Genomic DNA, 22,582 nt, shown 5'->3' with positions numbered 1-22,582 from the left:
AGTTGTCCTCACAGAGGGGACAACTCAAAGGCAAGAGGGAACAAAAGGCAGAGCACTGAGTCTGGACACCCTGCAATGGAGGCAATTTCCATAAGGTTTCTAAAGTCTGCGGCCACCCATGAGCATGCCACAGACACAGGGAAGATGTGTGTGCAGCAAAGCTTTCTTCTGTGCTGCTGAAAGAGAATCCAGGAGATCATTGTGAACTTGTGAAGTTCACTTGGTAAGTTCCGAGGCAGCACCAGCTATAATCCTAACGGACAAAATGCAAACCAGTTACTTGACACATGTACACCTGAGAATATATTTAATGTTCTTTACAGTATCTAGTTGGACAAATCCATCGCATTCATTCATTTTGATGGAAATGGAGGCACCAAGCAGTTAATTGGGGGTCACCTTGTAGAATAAGGTGCCAGTTAGGCAATGAATAACAAGGCATTTTCTTTTGGAATTCTTTTAATGTGCTGCTGTATGTTGACAACTGTGGACATGAAAGATAACACACATTAAAACATGTATCTGATTATACTTGCCATGCACTCCCCTATTAACGTTCCAAAATGAAATGCAAACTTTCATTGTGCTTTTCCTAATAAGTATCTTCTTAAACTCATTTATCAGCTTCAGAAGCTCTCCCATAGCTCTGCAGAATGGAAAACAAAGTGAAACGAAGTTAACTGATGTTCACATTTAGCTCCATTTACATCCCCTTTAATTCCTATACTGGACCACCTATCCTTCTGCCGTACAGACAAATATGTACAATATAAACAATGGAAGGCAGCAGAAATTTATAAAACTGAGAATATTCTTCCTAATAGTCATCCTATGTCCATGTCAGCCTTAAATGAAAAAAATGGAAATATACCACATACATGGATTTAGTTAATTCAGAAATCTCTGAATTCCAAAGGCTCAGTATCCAATATTTACAAATTACTAATAAGATAGGTTATGGTTCCTCCCAGGGCCTTAGGATATCCTGGGAGGGTGACCTTGAATGTCACATTGATTAACATGAATGGGATCATATAGGATTCAATAATCCACTCTAAAAAAATACTTAGGTGGTATTGGACTCCAGAACACCTTTTCAAAATCAATAAAATATCTCTCCACTAAGCTGACAAGGCTGTAATACTATTGGAACTTACATGCATATGTGGTGGGAATGTGAAGTTTTATATAGTTTTTGGATTAAGGATTTTACCACTATCTCTCAAATAACAGATAAATCACTAACATGAGATCTAGTCTTGGCCTTGCTTTCACAGAAAGCAATGCAAATTCCAGAGAATCTTATAAGACATTGGTCTTTTTTCATGAGCAGCAGCCAGAACATAAATAGCAAGTCAATGGAAATCTTGTTCATTTCCCATGGTTGATTATTGGTTTGGTATAGTCTGGGATATAGATCTCCCAGAGCGTCTCACCTATAAAAGAAAAGTAACCAGGGGAGACTTCAAATCAGATCATTTTTATGCTATTTGGCCTAATTTCTGATATATGTCAATATAATAGAGATGGAGCATAGATCCCCAGAGGTTCAATTACGTTTGTGGAGATGATATATTTTAGTAGGTTAGGATAAAGTGATTTCTCAATGCCTTGGACTGTGATTATAAAAGAAGCATTGCATGAATCTTTCCTTTCCTTCTCCTCCCTTCTAGTTTTCCTCCTGCCTCCTCTGTATCAGTATGCTTGATGCTGTTTGCATTTTGTCTTTATTTTAAAATTTAATAAAGTTTTTTTTAAAAAAGTTAACTGGTTAACGTTGAATTGTAAATGCTTTTCTAATATAGCTTTATTCATTCCATTAGGAATAAAGTATCTGGATAGGATAAAACAAAAATGCGTAATAAAAACATATTCATGATTGGGTTAAAACTATTTTTACTGACATCAATATAAGATGTAGAATCGACAGCATATACAGATGTGAACAGAATGGATATCTGGCATATAGTTAAAAAAATTACCAGACGACATCTGAAGCAGCAGTGGATCCAAGTACACGTTCAACATTTTCTTCTGTCTTCTTGCCATCTGAAACACACATCAGTACTTGAGATGCTTCACTTGCTACAGAGATTACAGGTGGAAGTTTCACTTGCTGGAACAGAGTGCAGAGTGGCTCTACTTGAGACCTCTCCTAGTCCCAGGTCATCACTGCTTTCTACACATGCTACAAAGCCCTACTCAGGCATTGTTTCCTTGCATATAAACAGGCACAGGAAGGTCAGTGGAGGCACAATGGCCAGCCATGCCCCATGTTATCCCTGGCCCCCTTACAGCCTTCCATAAGGATGGGGGTCTGAAGCAGAACCACCTCCTAGATGTGAAGGCTCCCCACGACTTTGAAACACATGTGCACAGTGTTCTAAGTTGTGTGGGGAGCTTCCAAGAGTAGACGCTCCTTGCTTCACACCCTCACTCTCAAACCCATGGAGGGCTGTATAGGGGCCCGAGGTGATGCACTAAAGGGGATCGGGCTTTGCAGCACATCTCCATTCTTCCTTATGCAAGCCTATGCATTTGAGAAAACAGAAAGCAGTAAAAGTGATATTGTGACCAGTATAGCCAGGGGAAGTGGGGACCAGTTATTCTGCAAACTTCCCCCCGGTTCATCAGGTGTTTCTGCTGCCATGTGCAGATTTTATCAGTGATTGTATTTAATCAGCATGCCAGCATCACTTACTCCCAGTGATACCTACCGTGCTAACATTGCATGCTCTGGCATCAACCACTTCTGGCCTCAACCATTTATACACAATGCCAAGCATGTGAAACATTGCACAGGGTAACGGTTCTTTCAAAACCACTCCCAGCATTCTTTTTAAACTAGGGATTACATTTCATGTGAACTGCAGGCATTGTGGTCAAATATTTTGTGCATTTTTTGACCCTAGGGTGGTTCATTAGCTGTAAAAAAAGCTTTAAGCAGTTAACATATCTACAATTTTGTCAGTTAATTGATTCATTTATCATTTAGATACCAACAGATCTGTCTACCATCAGACTTCCACTAAAGGTGACTTTAAGACATATTGAAGGAAACACAATATAACACTCCATTTAATAAACAATAAGTTTATTCTTAAGAAGGAAAGCCCTCTTAGATATTTTCCTTTTAATTCCCTACTATAACAGCACACCAGAACTTTATTAAAGTGTCTTAAAAAATAAGCAAGCATTCAGCTTTGCCAATTAAATTTTGTGCTCACTGATTAAAATTGGTCCCTACAATTTAACCAGCCAAAGCTTTACTTGATTAATCCACCAACTAAAGCTTGCAGCTCCGTTTCACAAACATGCTTTGGAATTTCCCAGTAGTTTCTTCCTATAAGTAAGATGTCAGTAATGACAGTAGCTTCTTAAAAACACACAGTGAACTGCCTTTCTCTGCTGAGCTATATCTCAGTGCTGTGGGCTCCATTTGGGATGTAGAACTGACTGGTCTTCTTTCATCTTAGACATAGAGTTACAGTCTCCCAACCCAAGCAACCTATTATAAGACATTTTATTTAGACATAAGAGAGACAGATATTCCAGGCAAGGAGTCTTCTACCACAACTGCATGGTTCAGAAGAACCTAGAGTTATTGAGATGACAGCCTTCTTAACTGAGAAATTGAGATATAAAAATATATATAATTCCAAATTGACCACATTGTAGAGTGCCAGAGTTTGATTAGTGTTACAACTTTGATCTATGCACCACAGGGAGAAGTCTGATAGGTATTGCCATGGGACCTTAATTTTAGGATTAATCAAAGTGTTGGGTATTCATTGTACACTCACCATAAACTGAAACTTTCTGTGTATTGAAAATAACTCAGAGCTGACTTTCTGTAGCAGCCCATTTTGCTGAAACATCTGAAGCCCATGCAACATAGAAATATGTCATGCGTTCAAGTTATGCTAATCACAGTATTTAATATTATAATATGTTATTAATCCAGATGCACATACCATACACTAGCGTTCCCATCAGCCTCAGATGTTATGGCTAGTGGTCAGGGATGATGGGAGTTGTGGTCTGAAACATCTGGATGGCACTAGGTTGAAGAAGGCTGCTAGAGGCCCCATCTACATAATATCTAGTTTTAGCAAGGATCTCATTAGCAGCCCAGCAATTAGCTTGGAAATTTATGTACCCTTGGCTAATCAATATCAGTATTAGAGAAGCATCGAACCTTTTGTATGGGAAGGAAAGTTATGCACAACTTCAGAGTTAATTGTGACACCTTCCAAAAAAGTATGGGCAGAGCTCCTTTGAAGCCTGTGGAGAAGCAGTAATTTAAAAAGCAAGGAAGAAGTAATCTATAAAGCAGCCTTCCTTTCCCTATTAGTTTTCCATTACCCCTTCATTTTTGTGAGTGACTTCTGGTGTATGCAGATAGAGTAAATAGGCAATAACAAATGATGGGAGTTAATGTTACAGAGCTGAACTATTTACATAAACTTAAGCAACAGTATTCAGTCAAATTGCTCCTTCCTGTACAATGCTGTAAAAACATGACCCTTCCTCTCTGCCTCCTCAGTGGTTCAAGTTCCAGTTAACTCCCATTTCCCTGGCTTTCTGATGCCATTCCTTGGTCTTCTCACTAGCTTTGTTCAAAATTCTGTCACCTTTTGTTACTCAGGTCATGTGGTCTCTGTTAAATCCATTCACAGCTGGATCCAGCATGACTTTCTCATTCCTACCTTCAAAGCCCTCCGTTGCTTTACTCTTGCTTTACTCCAACTTCTTATTCTGAGATATCTGTGCCTGCAACATTCTCTTTTCCAGCCTTCCCACCCAAAGGTTTCCTGTTCCCTTAAATGCCAGTGTTTTCACTCTTGCTACTCCCATTTGCTTGGAACTCCCCCACAGAAACCTAGGATTGTCACCTCTCTCTTTCCCTGAAAACTCCTCCTAAAAAAATGTATTTTCTGTGATGCCTTTGACACATCCTCATCTTTTACTGAAACAAAGCGTACGAGTAATGGGCACACGTTCTTCCCTGTTTTAGCCTTCATCTCCTGTTTCCTCTCTTCTCACCCTATAAAGTGCCATGATACAGTCATAGACTCACAGAATCAAACAGTTGGAACAGACTACAAGGTCCATCTAGTCCAATCCTCTGCAATGCAAATATTTTACCCAACATGGGGCTTGAACCCACAACTCTGAGATTAAGAGCATTATGCTCTACCAATTGAGCTACCCCGGTTAACAATAGTATCTCTTTAACTTTGTAGGTTTATTGCTAATTAATGGTTGATTGTTACGTTGCTTTAAGACATGGGTAGCCAACATGGAGGGACGCGGGTGGCGCTGTGGGTTAAACCACAGAGCCTAGGACTTGCTGCTCAGAAGGCCGGTGGTTCGAATCCCAGCGACGGGGTGAGCTCCCGTTGCTCGGTCCCAGCTCCTGCCAACCTAGCAGTTCGAAAGCACGTCAAAGTGCAAGTAGATAAATAGGTACCGCTGCAGCAGGAAGGTAAATGGTGTTTCAGTGCGCTGCTCTGGTTCGCCAGAAGCGGCTTAGTCATGATGGCGACATGACCTGGAAGCTGTACGCTGGCTCCCTCGGCCAATAAAGCAAGATGAGCGCCGCAACTCCAGAGTCGGCCACGACTGGACCTAATGGTCAGGTGTACCTTTACCTTTACTTAGCCAACATGGTGCCCTCCAGAGGTTGCTGAACTACAATGCCTTCATGGGCCCTGCTAGCAGGGGCTGATGGGAGTTGTAGTTCAACATCAGGAAGGCACAGTGTTAGCTATCCCATGCTTTAAGATAACCAGCAGTTGAACACTGAACTATCACTTCTCTCCTTCCCCTGCTTCTTTGCCCACTATTTTTTTTTCCAGGTCCAACATTTCAACCCACTAGACAAATATAAAAACTGAAAATTCAAGAACTTTGAAAAATTTAACCCATTATGTATTTATGGTACTCTGGATATTCACAAAATTATATGCAAAAGTTTCTCACACTGAAGCAGTTTCAAAGGAAATTAAACCAATAACTGAGCCAATTTTTATTCTGCTTGTTATGCTATATTTTAAATATTTGAGTATAGCACACATAAAATAAAACTCAGGTAGTATTGCTTAGACTTGCAAGATTTTCATGTTCATTTTCTGTAATTCCATTTGTTGCCGTCTGCACTATATTATTTGTTGACGTGTGAGTTATCACTTTAATAAGTGTAAGTGTAAACCATATACATGCTATTTCTATAGTAACATACATTTGATAAAATCTGACCAGGATCTGACAGGATATGCAGTCTCTTCGATTTGGCATATTTCAAATGACAAGAAACATTTCCTTATTCTGCTCTGAAGTTTATTTGAATTTTCAAACAGTCATGCTTTTGCGGTTTAGCAAAACACAATAAAAATCACTGTGGGAAATTGCCACAATTAGACATGGGTATAACCTCTCTGAAGTTCTCCTAGCACAGTAGGGTTTTTGCACAGTTTCCATGTATCTCCATGGAGATGGTGCAGGAAAATCTCATGGAATAATTTTATTATCTGTTTTTAACCAGTATTAACAGCAGAGTTACTAATTGCTGCTGATTTTAACTATTATCAGAAGTAAAGGTCTGGAAACAGTGGCGGTTTTATCTGGTACCTTTCTTAAGATCCAGATGAATGAATATGTAAAATTTGGCTACGCAAACCATTTTTATCTAGCACATTCCATTAAAAAGAGAGAGAGAGTATGCAGTAAACTGCATATAAGGGTTGTGTCAAAGTTTACAGAATAGGACCCTTGGTAGCTAGAATAACATTTCCACAACAAATCAAAGGTATTGTTCTCAACTTACATGAATATACAGTAGCCATTACCTTAAATTTAAGCCTCACAATGAGCGTCAAAACCACTGTGGAGATATGAAAGCCATATTGTATCAGTGCAGTCTGCAGAGATTTTTTTCTTGCAGCTTTGCTGTGCTGAAATATATGTTGCACTTGAAAGCTAAAGGGATTACTTTTGAATAGTCATCACAAAGGTTGATTATATTCGTATATCATTTAGCTAGACCCTGCAGGCTATTATTCCATTAGCTGTGCTTGTCCACTCCTGCTCTGTCAAAAAGTTGATCATGTAATGTGAAAAGGCCAGACAGTGTGTTAAACTATGAGAAGTGCTTCAGAAAAGCACAAGAATACTCTATTTAAAAATAATTATAACCCTATTCAGGTGGCAGTCCTAAGTATATTTATTTAGAGACAAGCTACACGGAGCGACCAGGTTTATGACTGGGCTGGAGAGTCTAACAAAGATAAGTACCAGGCAAAGTATGAAAGAAGGATTACATGAGACCAGGGCTTTTCCCCCATCCAGAACTCACCAGAACTCAGTTCCGGCACCTCTCAGGTGGGCACATTGCCATTATAAGAGAACAAAGGAGTTGTTCACGGTGAGTTCTGGCACCTCTCTTTCTAGAAAAATAGCACTTTATGAGACTACTATACATAGTTCAGCAATCAGTTAAACAGTTCAAAAACACATATTAGCTGTCGAGGGTCTACAGAATTGCTGGATTTTTTAATCACCCTGTCAGCATTCCAGAATAGAACAATTTTAAGTCAGACCTTAGCTTGTCTTGGAGGCTTAGTTAGGGCACCAGGGAGGATTCAGTTTTGCAGCTCTCATTGGCTTTGTGTCTGTTGCTTAACACAAGCAGGTAGATTCAGCCTTTGAGCATCCTGTCCTTTCACCATTTCTCTCAACCCCTTGTCCCCCTGCTCCATTCTTCATTGTTCCCAAGGTTCTGCCTTGGAGTTCAAACCATGTTTAATGCCAGGCAGTGGAAGCTGGTGGCACTTTGACTTGGCAGGGCTGCAATTTCTAACTTTGTTGTTTTCCTCACAATAGGACTTGTACAGCAAAGCAAAACAAGTTTCTCCAAGTAGGAAACACTTCCTGCTGCTTCTCTTGATGGAGAGGTGTGGCCATCAAGGAAACAGCTCTGAGCATCCTCAGAATAGATATTTACGATTCAGATAGGTCTATTAGGTGTGCCCTTGCAATTTCCCTTAGTAAAGAAATGCCCTGGTTTGCCCTAATGGACCAACCTTCTCTGATGCCGGGTCCCTGGGGAGACACAGAACTGGGAACCTGCTTAGAATTTGTCCCCTGCATAAAAATGTCTAGGCACAGCTCTGATGTGGATCAGTAAGCTAGATCTTCTAGAGTTTAACAGACAAGCAGTCCTGGGTTTGGTGGGTACAGGGAACAAATAAGAAAACAGAACAAATGAAACGGAACAGTAATATTAAATAATAAATCCCAGAAGGAAGCCATGCTAAATTTGTTGCAGCAAAAAACCCATGGTGTCTTGTGGGCACCTAGAAGACAAAGGCTTGGATCTTATGAGAATCTAACTTAAGAAAGTTCATGGAAGTCAAATATCCTCTTCCCCTGTAGCCAGCTGCTTCCCACCTCATAAACCTCTCAGGACAGTTGAACAATGTGAGATACATGGGATGTAATCCACTGGGAGCAGTCAAGTACAACATTACAGTAGTACCTCGGGTTACAAACACTTCGGGTTACAGAGTCTGCTAACCTGGAAATATTACCTTGGGTTAAGAACTTTACCTCAGGATGAGAACAGAAATCGCACGGCGGTGGCGCGGTGGCAGTGGGAGGCCCCATGAGCTAAAGTGGTACCTCAGGTTAAGAATGGTTTCAGGTTAAGAACGGACCTCCAGAATGAATTAAGTATGTAACCAGAGGTACCACTGTACCTGTTTTGCTAGAGTGGTCATGCAGGAGATGTTGGTCCAGTCAGCTGAACTTCCTGCTACACCTGGCTGGAGCATCCTTCCTTGCATGTGACTAGTAGGAGGGCGTGACCTTTCCAGACCTGGTAAAAGGCCAAGTCTTGCAGCCACCTCCCTCTTTTCAATCATCTTTTTCGTCCTGCAAACTTCCTGATTCACCTGGACTGGACTGCTGGCTGCCAGCCATCAGCCCCCCCCCAGGTTATCTCCCATATGGGGTAAACCTGTTTGTACACGTTTGTAACTTAAAGCCTGCCTTCGGGGATCACACTGTGCTCTGCCTGATTGTGAGTAAAACTACTTTTTGTTCCTTATGAATAAGACTGTGGTACAGTGGTGCCTCGCAAGGTGAAATTAATTCGTTCCGCAAGTTTTTTCTTCTCGCGAGTTTTTCGTCTTGCAAAGCACGGTTTCCCATAGGAATGCATTGAAAATCAATCAATGCGTTCCTATGGAGACCGTCCGGGGACAGAGGGGAAGCGCCGCTCTGTCCCCTCTTTTGAAGCAAGGGGCTGCGGGGAGAAGAAGCAAGCCCATAGGGAAATTCGTCTTGCGAGGCAACTCGAAAACGAAAAAACCTTTCATTTTGCGAGCTTTTCGTCTCGCGAGGCGTTCGTCTTGCGGGGCACCACTGTATCTTTATTCTTTTAGGAGGGATCAAAGGGGTCTTACCAGGAATAATAGAACATATCTCAATCTGGGCAAGCCAGATTGAATTGTCTATTGTCTTAAGAGGCTCACACAAGTCTGCAACCAGTTTTCTGCTGCGTAAGGGGGGAATGCTCTCTACTATATAAAGAAACTTGCTAGTGTGAGTTAGGAAGGATATTAATAATCAATATATTCTCTCCTGCCACCCTCAACATTCCCACAAGATAGAGTACAGGGTGTTGCTGGGGGAGGGAAATCACCCCAACATCCTACCCTGTATGGTTCAGAAGGACCACATGATCCTCCAGAGAGGTTTTTTGGGAGCATAGGAGGATACAGAGTATAGGAGGGACAGGAAAACATCCTTTCATGAACCTCCTTAAGCCTTTCAGATTTATTGCTGCATAAACATTTTTTACTAGGGCCTACTGTCCAAAGAGAAATTCTAAAATAACCAACTACCATAGAGAATGATTCCTGTCACCACCAGGTATGTTAGGAGTCATTTGCAAACGAATACAAAACACATCTTTCATCTTCCATTCCCCTTTATATCACATTTTATATTACAAATTGTAATTTTTGTGCTGAACTTCCTTTGTGCTTAAAGTCGGTGCTGATTAGTTGGCACAGGAGAAGACAAAACAACTGCATTATCTTAGCTCACTTACTGTTCAGATATTTTAGCCCAATCTAGATAAAATGAAATACTAAATAGAAGACTCAGTGCTTCTTCCAGAAGACTTAAGGCAGAGAATTCCTCTGCTTTTATTATTCAAAGTTGTTTAATGTAGATTGTAAAGATGTTTTATTTGGGTCTCTTTGAAGCAATGTATTATACAGAGCCATGAACGAGTCTTTATGAGCACAAGTGGGAGTCCTAAATGAACAGCGTTTGGAATGTTTGACTTTGAATAGGTAGGTTTATATGAGCAGAAGGCTTGATTGTTGGGGCCCAGTTTATGAATTAGAAGGAGGATTTATTTTATACACCTTGAAATGGGAAGTCAAATCTTTTGGGATCCCGGTAAGCACAATTTTTGAGCAGAGATAGAAAACCTAATGGAAATCTCTTCTTCTGCCACTATTATTATCTATTTATTGAAAACAGTTTCATTCAGACTTCTTCATGAAACTATTGTGGCTGTCAGGGGCAACTCAACTTGAAGTTTGAACAGCTTTCAGGCTTTGAAAAGTAAAAAGGCCTCAAAGGCTCCAGAATAGTGTATTCTTTCTAATTTGCGTAATGTGGTGAAATGTGTGCATGGATTTGTAACTAAGGAGGGAAGGTGTCTTTGCAAAATTCAGTTTAGGGGGAATTAAAAGGCAAAGCTCCCAGATAATCAAGACTTTTTATCTAGCATTAAATTGCTGAGTTATGTTTCATAAGCAAAGATATGGAATGTATTTACACCTGATGAAGAACCATGGCTCAATGATATCCCTTTTCCATGCGGAAGGTGTAGATTCAATCCAACATCTTTAGGTAAGACTGGGAATGTCCCATCTGAAACCCTGGAGAGCTGCGGTCAGTATGTCAATATGGATCTGGACAGGCCAATGGTTTGGTTTGGTGGGAGGCAGCTTCCTCTGTTCCTATTACAATTATTTATATATCCTGCCTTCTAGAATGTGAATCCTTCCAAGGCAGCTTACAAATAACATAAATGCTCATTTTAAAACAAAACAAAATCAACATATAGCACGTCGTAAGTTCTTCCTCATGTTAGTTGGTTGTAGTTGACGCAGGAGTGGGAGAAGTACAGACGGACTGGAACAGGCTTTGGTGACAGGTTTTTATATTAAAAAATCCACAACAAATTTATGAAGAATAAGGCTATTAGGCATGCTGACAGTGCACCATCTCCATCTGTCAGGGACTGGGCAGAGGAAGAATGGTGGAGACTGCCTCCCCAGCCTGACCCTTCCAGAGAAGAAGAAGACAGTTCAGAATCACAACAGGTGTTTGAGGGAGATCACAGCTCAGAGGAAGATGAGGGGAAAAGTTGGGAAATAATGGGAGAGGAGGAGGGGGCAGAACCGGAGTAGCAGCTGGCTGACATGTTGTCACTAGAAAGCATTCCAGACCAACCATCTCTCAGAACCCAGCGAGCCTTAAAAATAGGAGAGCAAAGGGCTCAGAAGCGAAAGGCCCTCAGTGCCAGCCGTAGAAGGGATGAGGAATGAGGAAGTGGGAGAGAAGGGGAGGGGAGAATTACTCAGAGCAACGCCATTATTCCGAGAGGCCACATTCCCAAGCCTCCCTCTGTGAATACTGAATAAAAGCCGATGGTAAGGACTTCCCCTTGTCTTGTCCATTCCTGCCAACCTGTCGTGGGGGTTGGTCCCTCTGCTGCCTGGCACCATCTTTCATGTCCCATAGGCATCTGGTTAGCAACTGTGAGAACAGGAAGCTGGACAAGATGGGCCTTTGCTCTGATCCAGTAGGGCTCTTCCTAGATTCCTGATCGGCATATTAGCAGTAGTGGTTCCTTTTGTGCGAGTGCAGATCAACAGAGATTTGTCTTTTCTGGAAATGTTTAAGGTTTATTCATTACAGAGGCCTCTTCTCACACCTGTCTGCTTCAGAAGGCCTGTGTCTTCGTTTGCTAATCAACAGTAACAAAATATTAGTAAGAATGGACAGTGTCAGCCTGAAGCTAGAAACTTTTGTTTTGGCAACTCTGACAATATTTTGCCTAGTTGCTTACAGACCGTGTGCCATCTGAGTTATTTAGAGATCACACCAAGTTTCCTCCTTGAAACTGGCTTTTCAAGATCTTAGCAAAAGGTATTTTATGAGGGTACTGAAACTAAAGCCAGCAAAGCAGAGAAAATTCAGGAATGCATCTGCAACAAAATGGGATGCCAGGGAGATTTTCTGTAAGGCTAGAGTTTTGCTTTAAAGCTTTTAAGGAGCATTAGCCTTGAGTGCATCCCTTCAGGGTAAGGAAGTGTGGGAAAAGCGGGTTGATGATTCTGATGCTTTCAGAGTACAGGTAGAGTTCCTGTCACTGAACCTTACAGAAGAGCTGGTTTTCCTGCAGGAAAACTCTTCAGAGAGAAAAAAGTCACCCTTTGAAGCCATTCAGTTGTTCCAGTGGTATCTGTGCATCTTTGCACAGGGTAAAATCATTTTCCTAGTAGTGGCAATTAGCTCTGTCTCTTAATATGGACAGGGAATATAAATGAATGTGCAAGCATCCATTTAGGGAGAGGAAAGAAAAAGCATTCCCTGCAAAACCTTTTCTCTTCTTCTTCTTCTTCTTCTTCTTCTTCTTCTTCTTCTTCTTCTTCTTCTTCTTCTTCTTCGAAGCCTATTCTGCAAGGAAAATAATGTCTGAGAGTTGTGGAATCAGCTAGTATGGAAATGGAGGGCATATCAATATATAAAGTGGTGGCCCAGAGCTAGTCACTGGGTTCATGACCGTATCCTTACCCCATAGTGCCATTTCAGAAACTCAGTGCACAAGGGGACAGCAGGGTCATGTCCTGCAGCAATTGGAGTTTTTCTTTTTCTTTTCTGACTGTAGACTTTGGTTTTGTAGTTTCTCGTTTCTGTAGTTACGCATTCTGCATTAACAGCTTGCCCTCCTCTCATTTCAAGATGTTCTGCAACTCCAGGCATATGCAGGTGGGTTATATATTTCTATATTTATTTACAAGACTGCTTTAATTCTCCAGGTTTGTGGCACCAACCTATTGGTCTATTCAGTTTGCAATACCCAGACAGATAAACAGTGCAAGCTTACACATCAGAGGTAGACCTGAGTAGGTTCAATGGGACCTACTTCCAAAGAAGTGTGTACAGGATTGCAGCCAAGGAGTCCTACATGATGCACTGTGGTATACAGTGGTACCTTGGTTCTCAAACATAATCCATTCCGGGAGTCCGTTTGACTTCCAAAATGTTTGAAAACCAATGCTCAGCTTCCGATTGGCACAGGCCAACAGCCAATAGCAAAACATTAGCCAACAGCCGCATCTAACGTTCAGCTTCTGAAAAAGGTTCGAAAACCAGAACACTTACGTCTGGGTTTTCGGCATTTGGGAGCCGAAACGTTTGAGTACCAAGGCGTTCGAGAACCAAGGTATATATAAACTGTAGGTACAGTCTCTTACACATTCATGTCAGGAACCATTTGGGTCCACCCTAGCTCACAGTCAAAAGTGTGAGGTCTGCTCTGAATGGTGTTTCCCAAACCAGACTGCTTGAAGCTCACATATCCTAAAAGGCTGACAAATAAATTTAGTCCTGGACCTATATCCAAGGCACTGAATTACCAGTGACACCAGCTAAACAGGTTATTTTGCAAACGATACCTGAACACTAAAAATGCAGAGTGCTTCACTGCTCACAGATGTCCCTTTGCACTAAGTTCTGGTAACTGTTCTAGCTCACAACCAGATTTATGAGCCCTGCATTGTCTACAACATTTTCTTATACAAAGGCTATGCTTGGCAGGCATAAAGGAATATTATCTATATGTCATGCAAAACAGCTGCAGGATGATAGCAAGCTAGCAGGCTAGAAAAGGACCATATGACCAAAATCTGGTTTGGCGTAGCGAACTGCTTGCTACTATTCAGTTTAATTCTTAATCTTTGCTTCTCTATTTAATTTCTGCCTACTTTAGAGACCTGCTGTAATGCAGCAGTTTTAAAAAAATATCCACATGTACTCATGAGCCTCCCCAAAGACCACTAACTTGACACGTAGGCCATGACAGCTAAGCTTCGACTAGCAGGAAACCTAATCCAGGGTTTCCATCATGTCAGTTGTTGCCTTTATTTCATTACACTTTGACTCAGCTCCTAATGGATTCAGCTTCATAAAGTCTGTAAAAAGAGGAAAAGAAAGCAATTTATTCATGTTTCACGAGAGCTCACTGAAGACCAGAAATTCCTCTAAAAATGCAAATCATTTTGTGCCACGTAAGTGGGACTGGGCAGCTAAAGCTCCTGGAGGAAGCTTCTTTCCCAGGGCTAATGTTTTTATACTCAGTGATAGAATAAATCGATTCCTTTATTACACCATCTCCTTTGCTCTCTTTATTTCCTAAAAGAACGTAATCCAAGGTACTAAAGAAACATTCTTCACCACTTGTTAATTTTGTTATTAATCCCCAATATCTCAAAAAATAAACACCACAAATACATGTAGAAAAAAAGATCAATATGGATCCCTGCAACATCAGGTTAGCAAAGGGAGATTTACTAGGAATCCAAGATGTAAAATACTGACGTGCAAAACTAATCCCTTACTTATGTAATAGGACTGTATATACAAGAGCAAGATAAACCAGGAAGAAACTATTACAGGAGAGACACATTATACTTGTATTGCTTTAAAAACAACCTTTCAAGTTCTTATTTACAGAGAAAGTTGAAGTATTTAATGTCAGCCTATGCTGCATGTCAAAAGACCAGTCACCCTTGCTAACATGCCACAGATAGGCTTTTAATAATACATGTAATAAAAATTACACTTATCAAGTATAAATCAGGTCATAAAAATAAAGCAACATTCATAAAAGCCAGAAAATTATAAAGTATTGTTATCACTTGTCCCTACTGCTCAAGGGAGGGCCGCTTGAAATAAAATTCACATCTAACAGCAGTCATGCCCAAAGTAGCTTGGTTATCAGTTCTTGCCAAGTTAACACTCTCTTCCCCAGTTAACACACACACACACACACACACACACACACACACACACACACACACACAAGCACACTCAGGACTTTATGTGAAGTCTGCAACTTGGTCCTCATGTCCTTCACTCTGGAGTCTTTAAAATAGAAATGGAGTCACATGGATTGTTGCCCCAACCTTTCCCGCTTTAACTATCAGCCCCAAAGATGATCCTAAAGAGGCAGGTTTTACAGTGTTTCCTGGAGGTGCTTAGGGCTTGGACTTGGGAGAGTCTGTAGTGGGAGGGAGTACTGTAAGGGAGCAACCACTATAAACACCCTTTTTGTGTCACTGCTTTCTAAACATAGAAAAATAAGAAGTGCCTTGTTGGATCAGACAAAGACTTTGTCTTTTTACCAGAGGACAACCAGAGATGCAACAGTAGGAGGCAGCAGTGCTTCTACCAGTTGCTGGAAACTACAGGAGGGGAGAGGGACTTGGGTGGCGCTGTGGGTTAAACCACAGAGCCTAGGGCTTGCCGATCAGAAGTTCAAATCCCCACGATGGGGTGAGCTCCCTTTGCTTGGTTCCTGCTCCTGCCAACCTAGCAGTTCGAAAGCACATCAAAAGTGCAAGTAGATAAATAGGTACCGCTGTGGTGGGAAGGTAAATGGCGTTTCCTTGCGTTGCTCTGGTTCACCAGAAGCAGCTTAGTTATGCTGGCCACATGACCCGGAAGCTGAACGCCAGCTCCCTCAGCCAATAAACTGAGATGAGCGCCACAACCCCAGAGTCGTCTGCAACTGGACCTAATGGTCAGGGGTCCCTTTACCTTTTACAGGAGAGGAGAGTGCTCTTATGCTATATTCCTCCTTGCTGGTTGACCACTGTGGGAAAAGGATACTGGACTAGATGGGCCCCTGGCCTGATCCAGCAGACTCTTCTTAAGTTCTTAGGAGAAGCCCATAAGCAAGGCATGAGTGCAGTAGCACTATCCTGTTCATGAGCCCCAACAACTTCCTCAAAGGCATCCCGAGACATGTGTTTCTTTTTGGGCAGGAATGGATGTTGTAGAATCATCTCATTAAACACTGTACAGAGATTTAGTCAGACAGGTATGCTTTGTGCATGCTTACGCCATTTATTCCTGACACTCATCATTTCTAATCATGACTATATACATTTTCCTTCTCAGTAAGCCAACTGACAAGAGACTTATCTTTACACTTTTAATTTTTTAAAAAGAGTCATCCAACCACAAGATCTAGAAACCTAATCTTCAATATGAGGCTACTGCTTGGAGTTTCACACTTCTATTGCTTTTCAAATTTCAAGTGTGTGGTCTCCAGAACGGAGAGGATTACAAATAGGAAGAAGAACAGAGAGAGGTAGAGAAAAATAATAATATTGGATATGGCTGTAGAAGGGCCAGTCTGTCATCTTCAGAACTTTATGGAGTACTTCTCATTCCACCCTTTGCCCAACTTTTGGAATCTGCTGAAGTTTTGATGTATAAAACACCTGCATTAGAGATCTGAATTTTAATTCTACATTTGTTTCAGCTTTAACCAGGACATGTAATTTATATTTCATCATTAACATATTGCATCCAAGTTAAGTTCCGAATAATGTTCTGAGGAAATCCAAATGAAAAAGATTACTCAGGTATATTGCACTGACCTTATCTTTCAAGTATCTATGACGTAATTTTTTAAACTGGTTACTATTTCAGAAGGGATGCGGGTGGAGCTGTAGGTTAAACCACAGAGCCTAGGACTTGCCGATCAGATGGTCGGCGGTTCGAATCCCCACGAAGGGGTGAGCTCCCATTGCTCGGTCCCTGCTCCTGCCTACCTAGCAGTTCAAAAGCACGTCAAAGTGCAAGTAGATAAATAGGTACCGCTCCGGCGGGAAGGTAAATGGTGTTTCCGTGCGCTGCTCTGGTTCACCAGAAGTGGCTTAGTCATGCTGATCCCATGACCCGGAAGCTGTACGCCGGCTCCCTCGGCCAATAAAGCGAGATGAGCGCCACAACCCCAGAGTCGGTCACGACTGGACCTAATGGTCAGGGGTCCCTTTACCTTTACCTTACTATTTCAGAAGTTATTTTCCCATTGTACAAATATATGCAAGTTATCTTCCACAGCAGACTTTGCTCATTGCATGCATAATCAGTGCCAAAATAAGAGCAGCATGAGGTGTTCATAGATTATATTATTTGAGCATGGGGGTGGGTCAAAGCTGCCTTGTATTCCTTTGGGCTGGATCTGGGGACTGGACTGCAGGAGATTTTAGTTGAGTATTACCCCTAAACAGGTGTTTTTTAATACGTTCATGTCTGTTGCTCCCCTTTCACTTACTCTAACTTTGGTGTGGTGTAGTATACATAATTTAAATAACCAGAGAATGTCTCTGGGCTTGAAACCACCTGCTGGCTTATATTAGCTAATTAATGGTGATTTATCTGAGTTACTACCGTATTTTTCGCTCTATAACACGCACCCGACCATAACACGCACGTAGTTTTTAGAGGAGGAAAATCCGTAGGCATGCCACCCGTAGGCATTCCCTCCATAACACGCACAGACATTTCCCCTTACTTTTTAGGAGGAAAAAAGTGAGTGTTATGGTGCAAAAAATACGGTAATTTGAGTAGAGCTGACTGCCTTTAGGATTTTTTGTGAACGTTCTAAGGATTTTGATTATAAATATGCTTACTTGATGGGCACTCTACTTTAAATACTTTAAAAAATATTTGCCTGCCAGTAGAAAAGGGTTTTTTTCATGCTAGTACAAATAAATTACCTTGCATTGTTTTCTATTTCAAATAATATATTCAGGTGGTTTGTTTATGTTGGTACACAATTTTATCTCTGTCTGGTTCCCTTTCATTCTCTTTCTCATATTAGGGATTATTTGCCTAGCTTCCAAACAGCGACCGTTTGAAAAATAGTACTGATCTCATACCCAGAAAGCTTAATCATTTTCACAAAAACTAATATAGCAGATTCATTTTCGCCAAACTTCTTTATCATGCTGGCCTGATTCCCATGGCCTTAAAGTGTGGATTTAATGGTGGTACAATCTCTGAGGTAGAAATATAATAGAACCCTCTCAGCCTATTGGATCTATGTAATTTCTCTTTTTCTCTTTTAGTCTCAGTGTCTCTTAAGGCAATCTGCTCTGAAGACAGCAAAGAAAGCTAGCCTTTCCTTTAACTGTGCTCCCATTGCTACTTATACTAAACAAAGAATCAAATCCCTAGATATGTTATCCAGTAGACATCTGTTAAATACACAATCCTAGAGGGGAGTTTACTCTATTAACAGGTTTATTCTTTTGCTCCACAGTTAAGAGAATCTATTTCTGTGTTTTACATTGGTTTCTAGTACTTTACTACATTAGAATACATTGCTCATGCATTGATTACAGAATGTATTGGGGATGCATAAAATTCTGATATATATATTTATAGTCAATGCCAAGTACATTAACAACAATAACAATAGCATCCTATATATTCCTGGCTGGAAGGAAGGATACAGTAGTGGAGAGAAATAGGTAAATGTAAAGGTAAGGCTAGAAAATGTGGAAGATGAATGAATAGGGTAAAGCATGCATATACCACTTCATCAATACAGCAAATAGAAAGAATGTGGCATGGCTTTCCATAGACAAAGTAAGCAATGAATTGTGCTGCTATGTACTGCACCTCTTCCATATACCCTTCTGCCATTTCTACTGATTCTCATTTCCACTCTCTCTTGAGAATGTGGTTCTCTCTCAGGTGTTTGATTTTCTAAACCTTCCAATATTCTTTGATGTGGCACCCTCTGATCTTTGTTCATTACTGCTATAGATCCCTATCCGACCTCTCACCTATCACAGTTCCAAATTCACCCTCCTTCTCTATGGGCTGTAGATGCTGTGCCAGAAATGTTATTTACTCTTCCCGGATTAATGAGCTCCAGCTATTTCAACAGATTTTTATTGCAACCATGCAACTTCCATGCACACTTCAATAAGTCACATGCGCAGATCTCAGAATTGTTTTACAATTCTTTAAAGTTATACAAGTGAAAAATACTTTGCCATTCTTTATTATTTGAACCAAGGTGTAACCAATGTAACCATTCCCTGCTGCTCACCAACCAAACCTCAAACTCAACCCAAAACCTTATGGAACTAACTTTATGCTGATCATCGAAATCCAACTTGAACAGAATTGGTTACAGAAACCCATTAAAAAAGTCAATATTTTCAAGATTATTTTGGGAAGGGGTGGCAAGTTCCCAACACTGGAGACTGGAAGATTTCAGGTAGGGAAATCTTAAAGTCTTAAAGCCAGCAGGGGGAAGCTCTGGCCTTCCAGTTGTTGGTGGGCAAGAACTTTCATAACTCCTCAGCACCAGCCATATTTGCTGGAACTGATGGAAACTGGAGTCCAACAACATGTGGAGGGCCACAGGTTGCCCATTCCTGCCTTAAAGGGACATAAAAGCTCACAGTCTTCTGCACAAAAACTTCATTGTTCCTAATGTTCTCAATGGGACATATTGGAAAAAGTCTACCCTGAGGAGATTTCACCCCTCCCATACCCAAGAATCTCCTGATCATCTCCTGATGGTCTCTGCTGACTCTCCACAGAGAGAAGGAGGCGTGTCCTGCCAATCTACTTATTCTGCCCAGCAACATATCTGTGTGTGTGAGAGAGAGTCAGTCAGTCAGTGTATCGGAGAGAGTGAGAGTGTTAGAGATCCTAGAGATAAGATTGCTGCTAAGAGCAGCTGCAGACTCTCAGTGTAGCATTGATTTATGCTTAGAATATTCAGCTCTGTATATAGTTTTGTATCATAGTTGTAGTTACAGAATAAAAGGAAGATATTCTACAGAGCTGCTCTCCGAGTGGTTTATACTCTGCAAGACTCTGCAAAACTCTGCTGCGCAACGACTGTAGTATTGAGACAGTGAATCCGGTGCTCTCAGCTCTAAGCTGTGAGTCCACAGCACTGTGACCTGTTCCTGTGAGAAAGGAGGTCTCTGGCGGTGCTACCCAGCTCGCCTAGCCCAGTCGGGGTTGAGGTGCAAGAGTCCAGTTGGTGCACTGGCTCTAGGGCGATGCTGACATACCCATGTAGAAGAAGAGAAGAAGAGTTTGGATTTGATATCCCGCTTTATCACTACCCTAAGGAGTCTCACAGCGGCTAACATTCTCCTTTCCCTTCCTCCCCCACAACAAACACTCTGTGAGGTGAGTGAGGCTGAGAGACTTCAGAGAACTGTGACTGGCCCAAGGTCACCCAGCAGCTGCATGTGGAGGAGCGGAGACGCGAACCCAGTTCACCCGATCACGAGTCCACCACTCTTAACCAATACACCACACTGGCTCTCGGAAGGTTTATCAGAGGCTACATTTGGGAGCAGCATCTTTAGGTATTTGAGCAAGAAGACAGCCTCTACTGCAGCAGCACAATACAGATGAGAGAAATAGATTTTTGGTGCAATTTTCTGCACTCAAAAAACCTGGCACTTTACAGAGTTGTCATCCAAAAGGAAAGCTCACTGAACTTAGCTGACTACTCCCTGAAGACCAGTTTGCATTTTATTTTACGTAAAGAGTGCTATAAAAATAAACTGCAGTGTTGTTGTTTTTTGGGAAAGGGGGGGGGGCGTAATTCAAGAGATTTGCTGCTTCTACTATGGCACCATGTTCTCCTAAATTTTCTCACTGACACACTAGTGAAAGTCTGCAAATAATGATGGTGAAAATGCTTATATCCAGTCAATTCTGGTTTTCAATAATTTTAAGATTTACATCATCTGATCATTCTAGGAGCAAGCAGGATTCTATTTGGTAGGATATATGTACACTACTAAATTCAGCTTGCATTCTGCAAGCATATATGTATCCTTGGCGACAGCTGTAAAGCCTTGCCTCCCCCCGTCTGAGGTGACTTCAAGTGACTGAGTCACTAACGGGGTGGAGAAATAAAAAAATAACTTTCACACATCCACTTTTAAAAGATGGGGACAATGTTTGCCCACCTCCTGTGATGGAATTCAGGAGAACAACTGAACCCTACCCACTCCACCCCACCATCCAATAAGGCAAAATAATCATTATATCAATAGTAATAATCCAGTACAAGCATACCAATTACAACCACAACTGTATAAAAATCAGCAAAAGCCTGGGAGAATGGAAAAGTATTTCCTTGATGCCTGAAAGACAGAAGCTCAGGTGCAAGGCAAACCCCTCTGGGGATGGTATACAGATGCCACCACAGGAAAGGTCCTCTGCCCTAATCTACCTACAAAATCTCTAAAGGTGATGCTGGTGGAAGTGGGTAAACTAGAGCAGGGCCTCTTGGTAACGTGTGTGTGTGTGTGTGTGTGTGCGCGCACACACACACACACACACACACACACACAAATACAATATTGTTGTAAATGACAAAGGGGACAAAAATATATCTGAAAATACCAGATTGCATCCAATTAGGTTGATCCATTTGCTTCCACAGTGGATCTTCCTCTCTCTCTCTCTCTCTCCCCCCTCTCTCCCCCCCCCATGCTTTCTAAATCTTTTCTGGGGATTTATCAACCCTTACACAACACTGAGCTAGATGGTAACTGAACTGGATTGGTTAATAAGAATGGATGGGTTTTCTTTTCTTTTTTTTTACATTGGAGCTTAGATATCACTTGCCTGCTAATGTGAATGGCACTGTTGTCAACTACAACACCTTTTGGTGTTTAATAATGATAAAAAAAACATGTATTGTCAGTTTCAAGTGCCTTGGTATCTTCTACATTGCTGGAGGAAATGATGGGATCTTTACAGAAATTTGAACTTCCAGTAGCTGTTTATAAATGTTTATTGAAATGTTATAAAATTGGATGTTCAGGATCTTAGAGATGAATGGAACAGGGAACGACAGTGTTCCGTTCCACTCAATCTATGGAAAAACACTTTAGCACCTGTATCTAGTGTTTAGGCTAGAGACTAAACAAAAATGGATGTTCCAAGCATATCAGGACTCTACAGTGCCTATTTATAAAGAATTTGTGTAGTTATGATAGATGCTGGTGATGTAATGCTGATAACGCCTCTTTGAGGCATATGAAGTGGGAGTGTCCTGTAGTGTCTTCTTTCTGATGAGAAGCTGTATTAGCTATGTTTTGGAAAAATCATTCGTATTTGTGGATGTTCACACACTTTTAAATTATGGAGATGAACAGATGGGCAATGAAAGTGGATCCTGCGAGCCCTTATGTTTGAAAGAGACTTCAAGGCTGGAAGGATATGCACCAAACACCAGCGGTCTGAAGATCTTACTGCCCTTTCTACAATTAAACACCTATCTTATATTTGCCAATCTCATGCAGAAATCTACTTGGACATCTGGACTACTTATATTAATCTATACATTTAAGTCAGGATTGATGTGTTATTTTTTGTTAACGTGAGCTGACATTGTTCTTTTCTCTTCTATTTCATT

At 41.2% G+C, this 22,582-nt stretch overlaps 1 protein-coding gene across 3 annotated transcripts in view; it reads right to left on the bottom strand.

The window, feature by feature from the left end:
- Nucleotides 1-441: 441 nt before the first annotated feature.
- The window catches only part of TTC29 (tetratricopeptide repeat domain 29), a 204,516-nt gene continuing 182,375 nt past the window's right edge, over nt 442-22,582 (bottom strand). For all 3 annotated transcript variants that reach the window (XM_081208438.1, XM_081208436.1, XM_081208437.1), the window contains exons 12-13: nt 1,983-2,038; nt 442-646 (exon numbers count right to left, since the gene is read on the bottom strand). In XM_081208438.1, coding sequence (XP_081064564.1) covers nt 646; nt 1,983-2,038 — 57 coding nt within the window. In that variant the 3' untranslated portion in view covers nt 442-645. The remainder of the gene's footprint in view (nt 647-1,982; nt 2,039-22,582) is intronic.

Source organism: Podarcis bocagei (genome assembly GCF_964188305.1).
Source record: "Podarcis bocagei genome assembly, chromosome: 9".
Lineage (NCBI taxonomy): Eukaryota > Metazoa > Chordata > Lepidosauria > Squamata > Lacertidae > Podarcis > Podarcis bocagei.
This window is presented reverse-complemented; position numbering and strand designations above follow the sequence as displayed.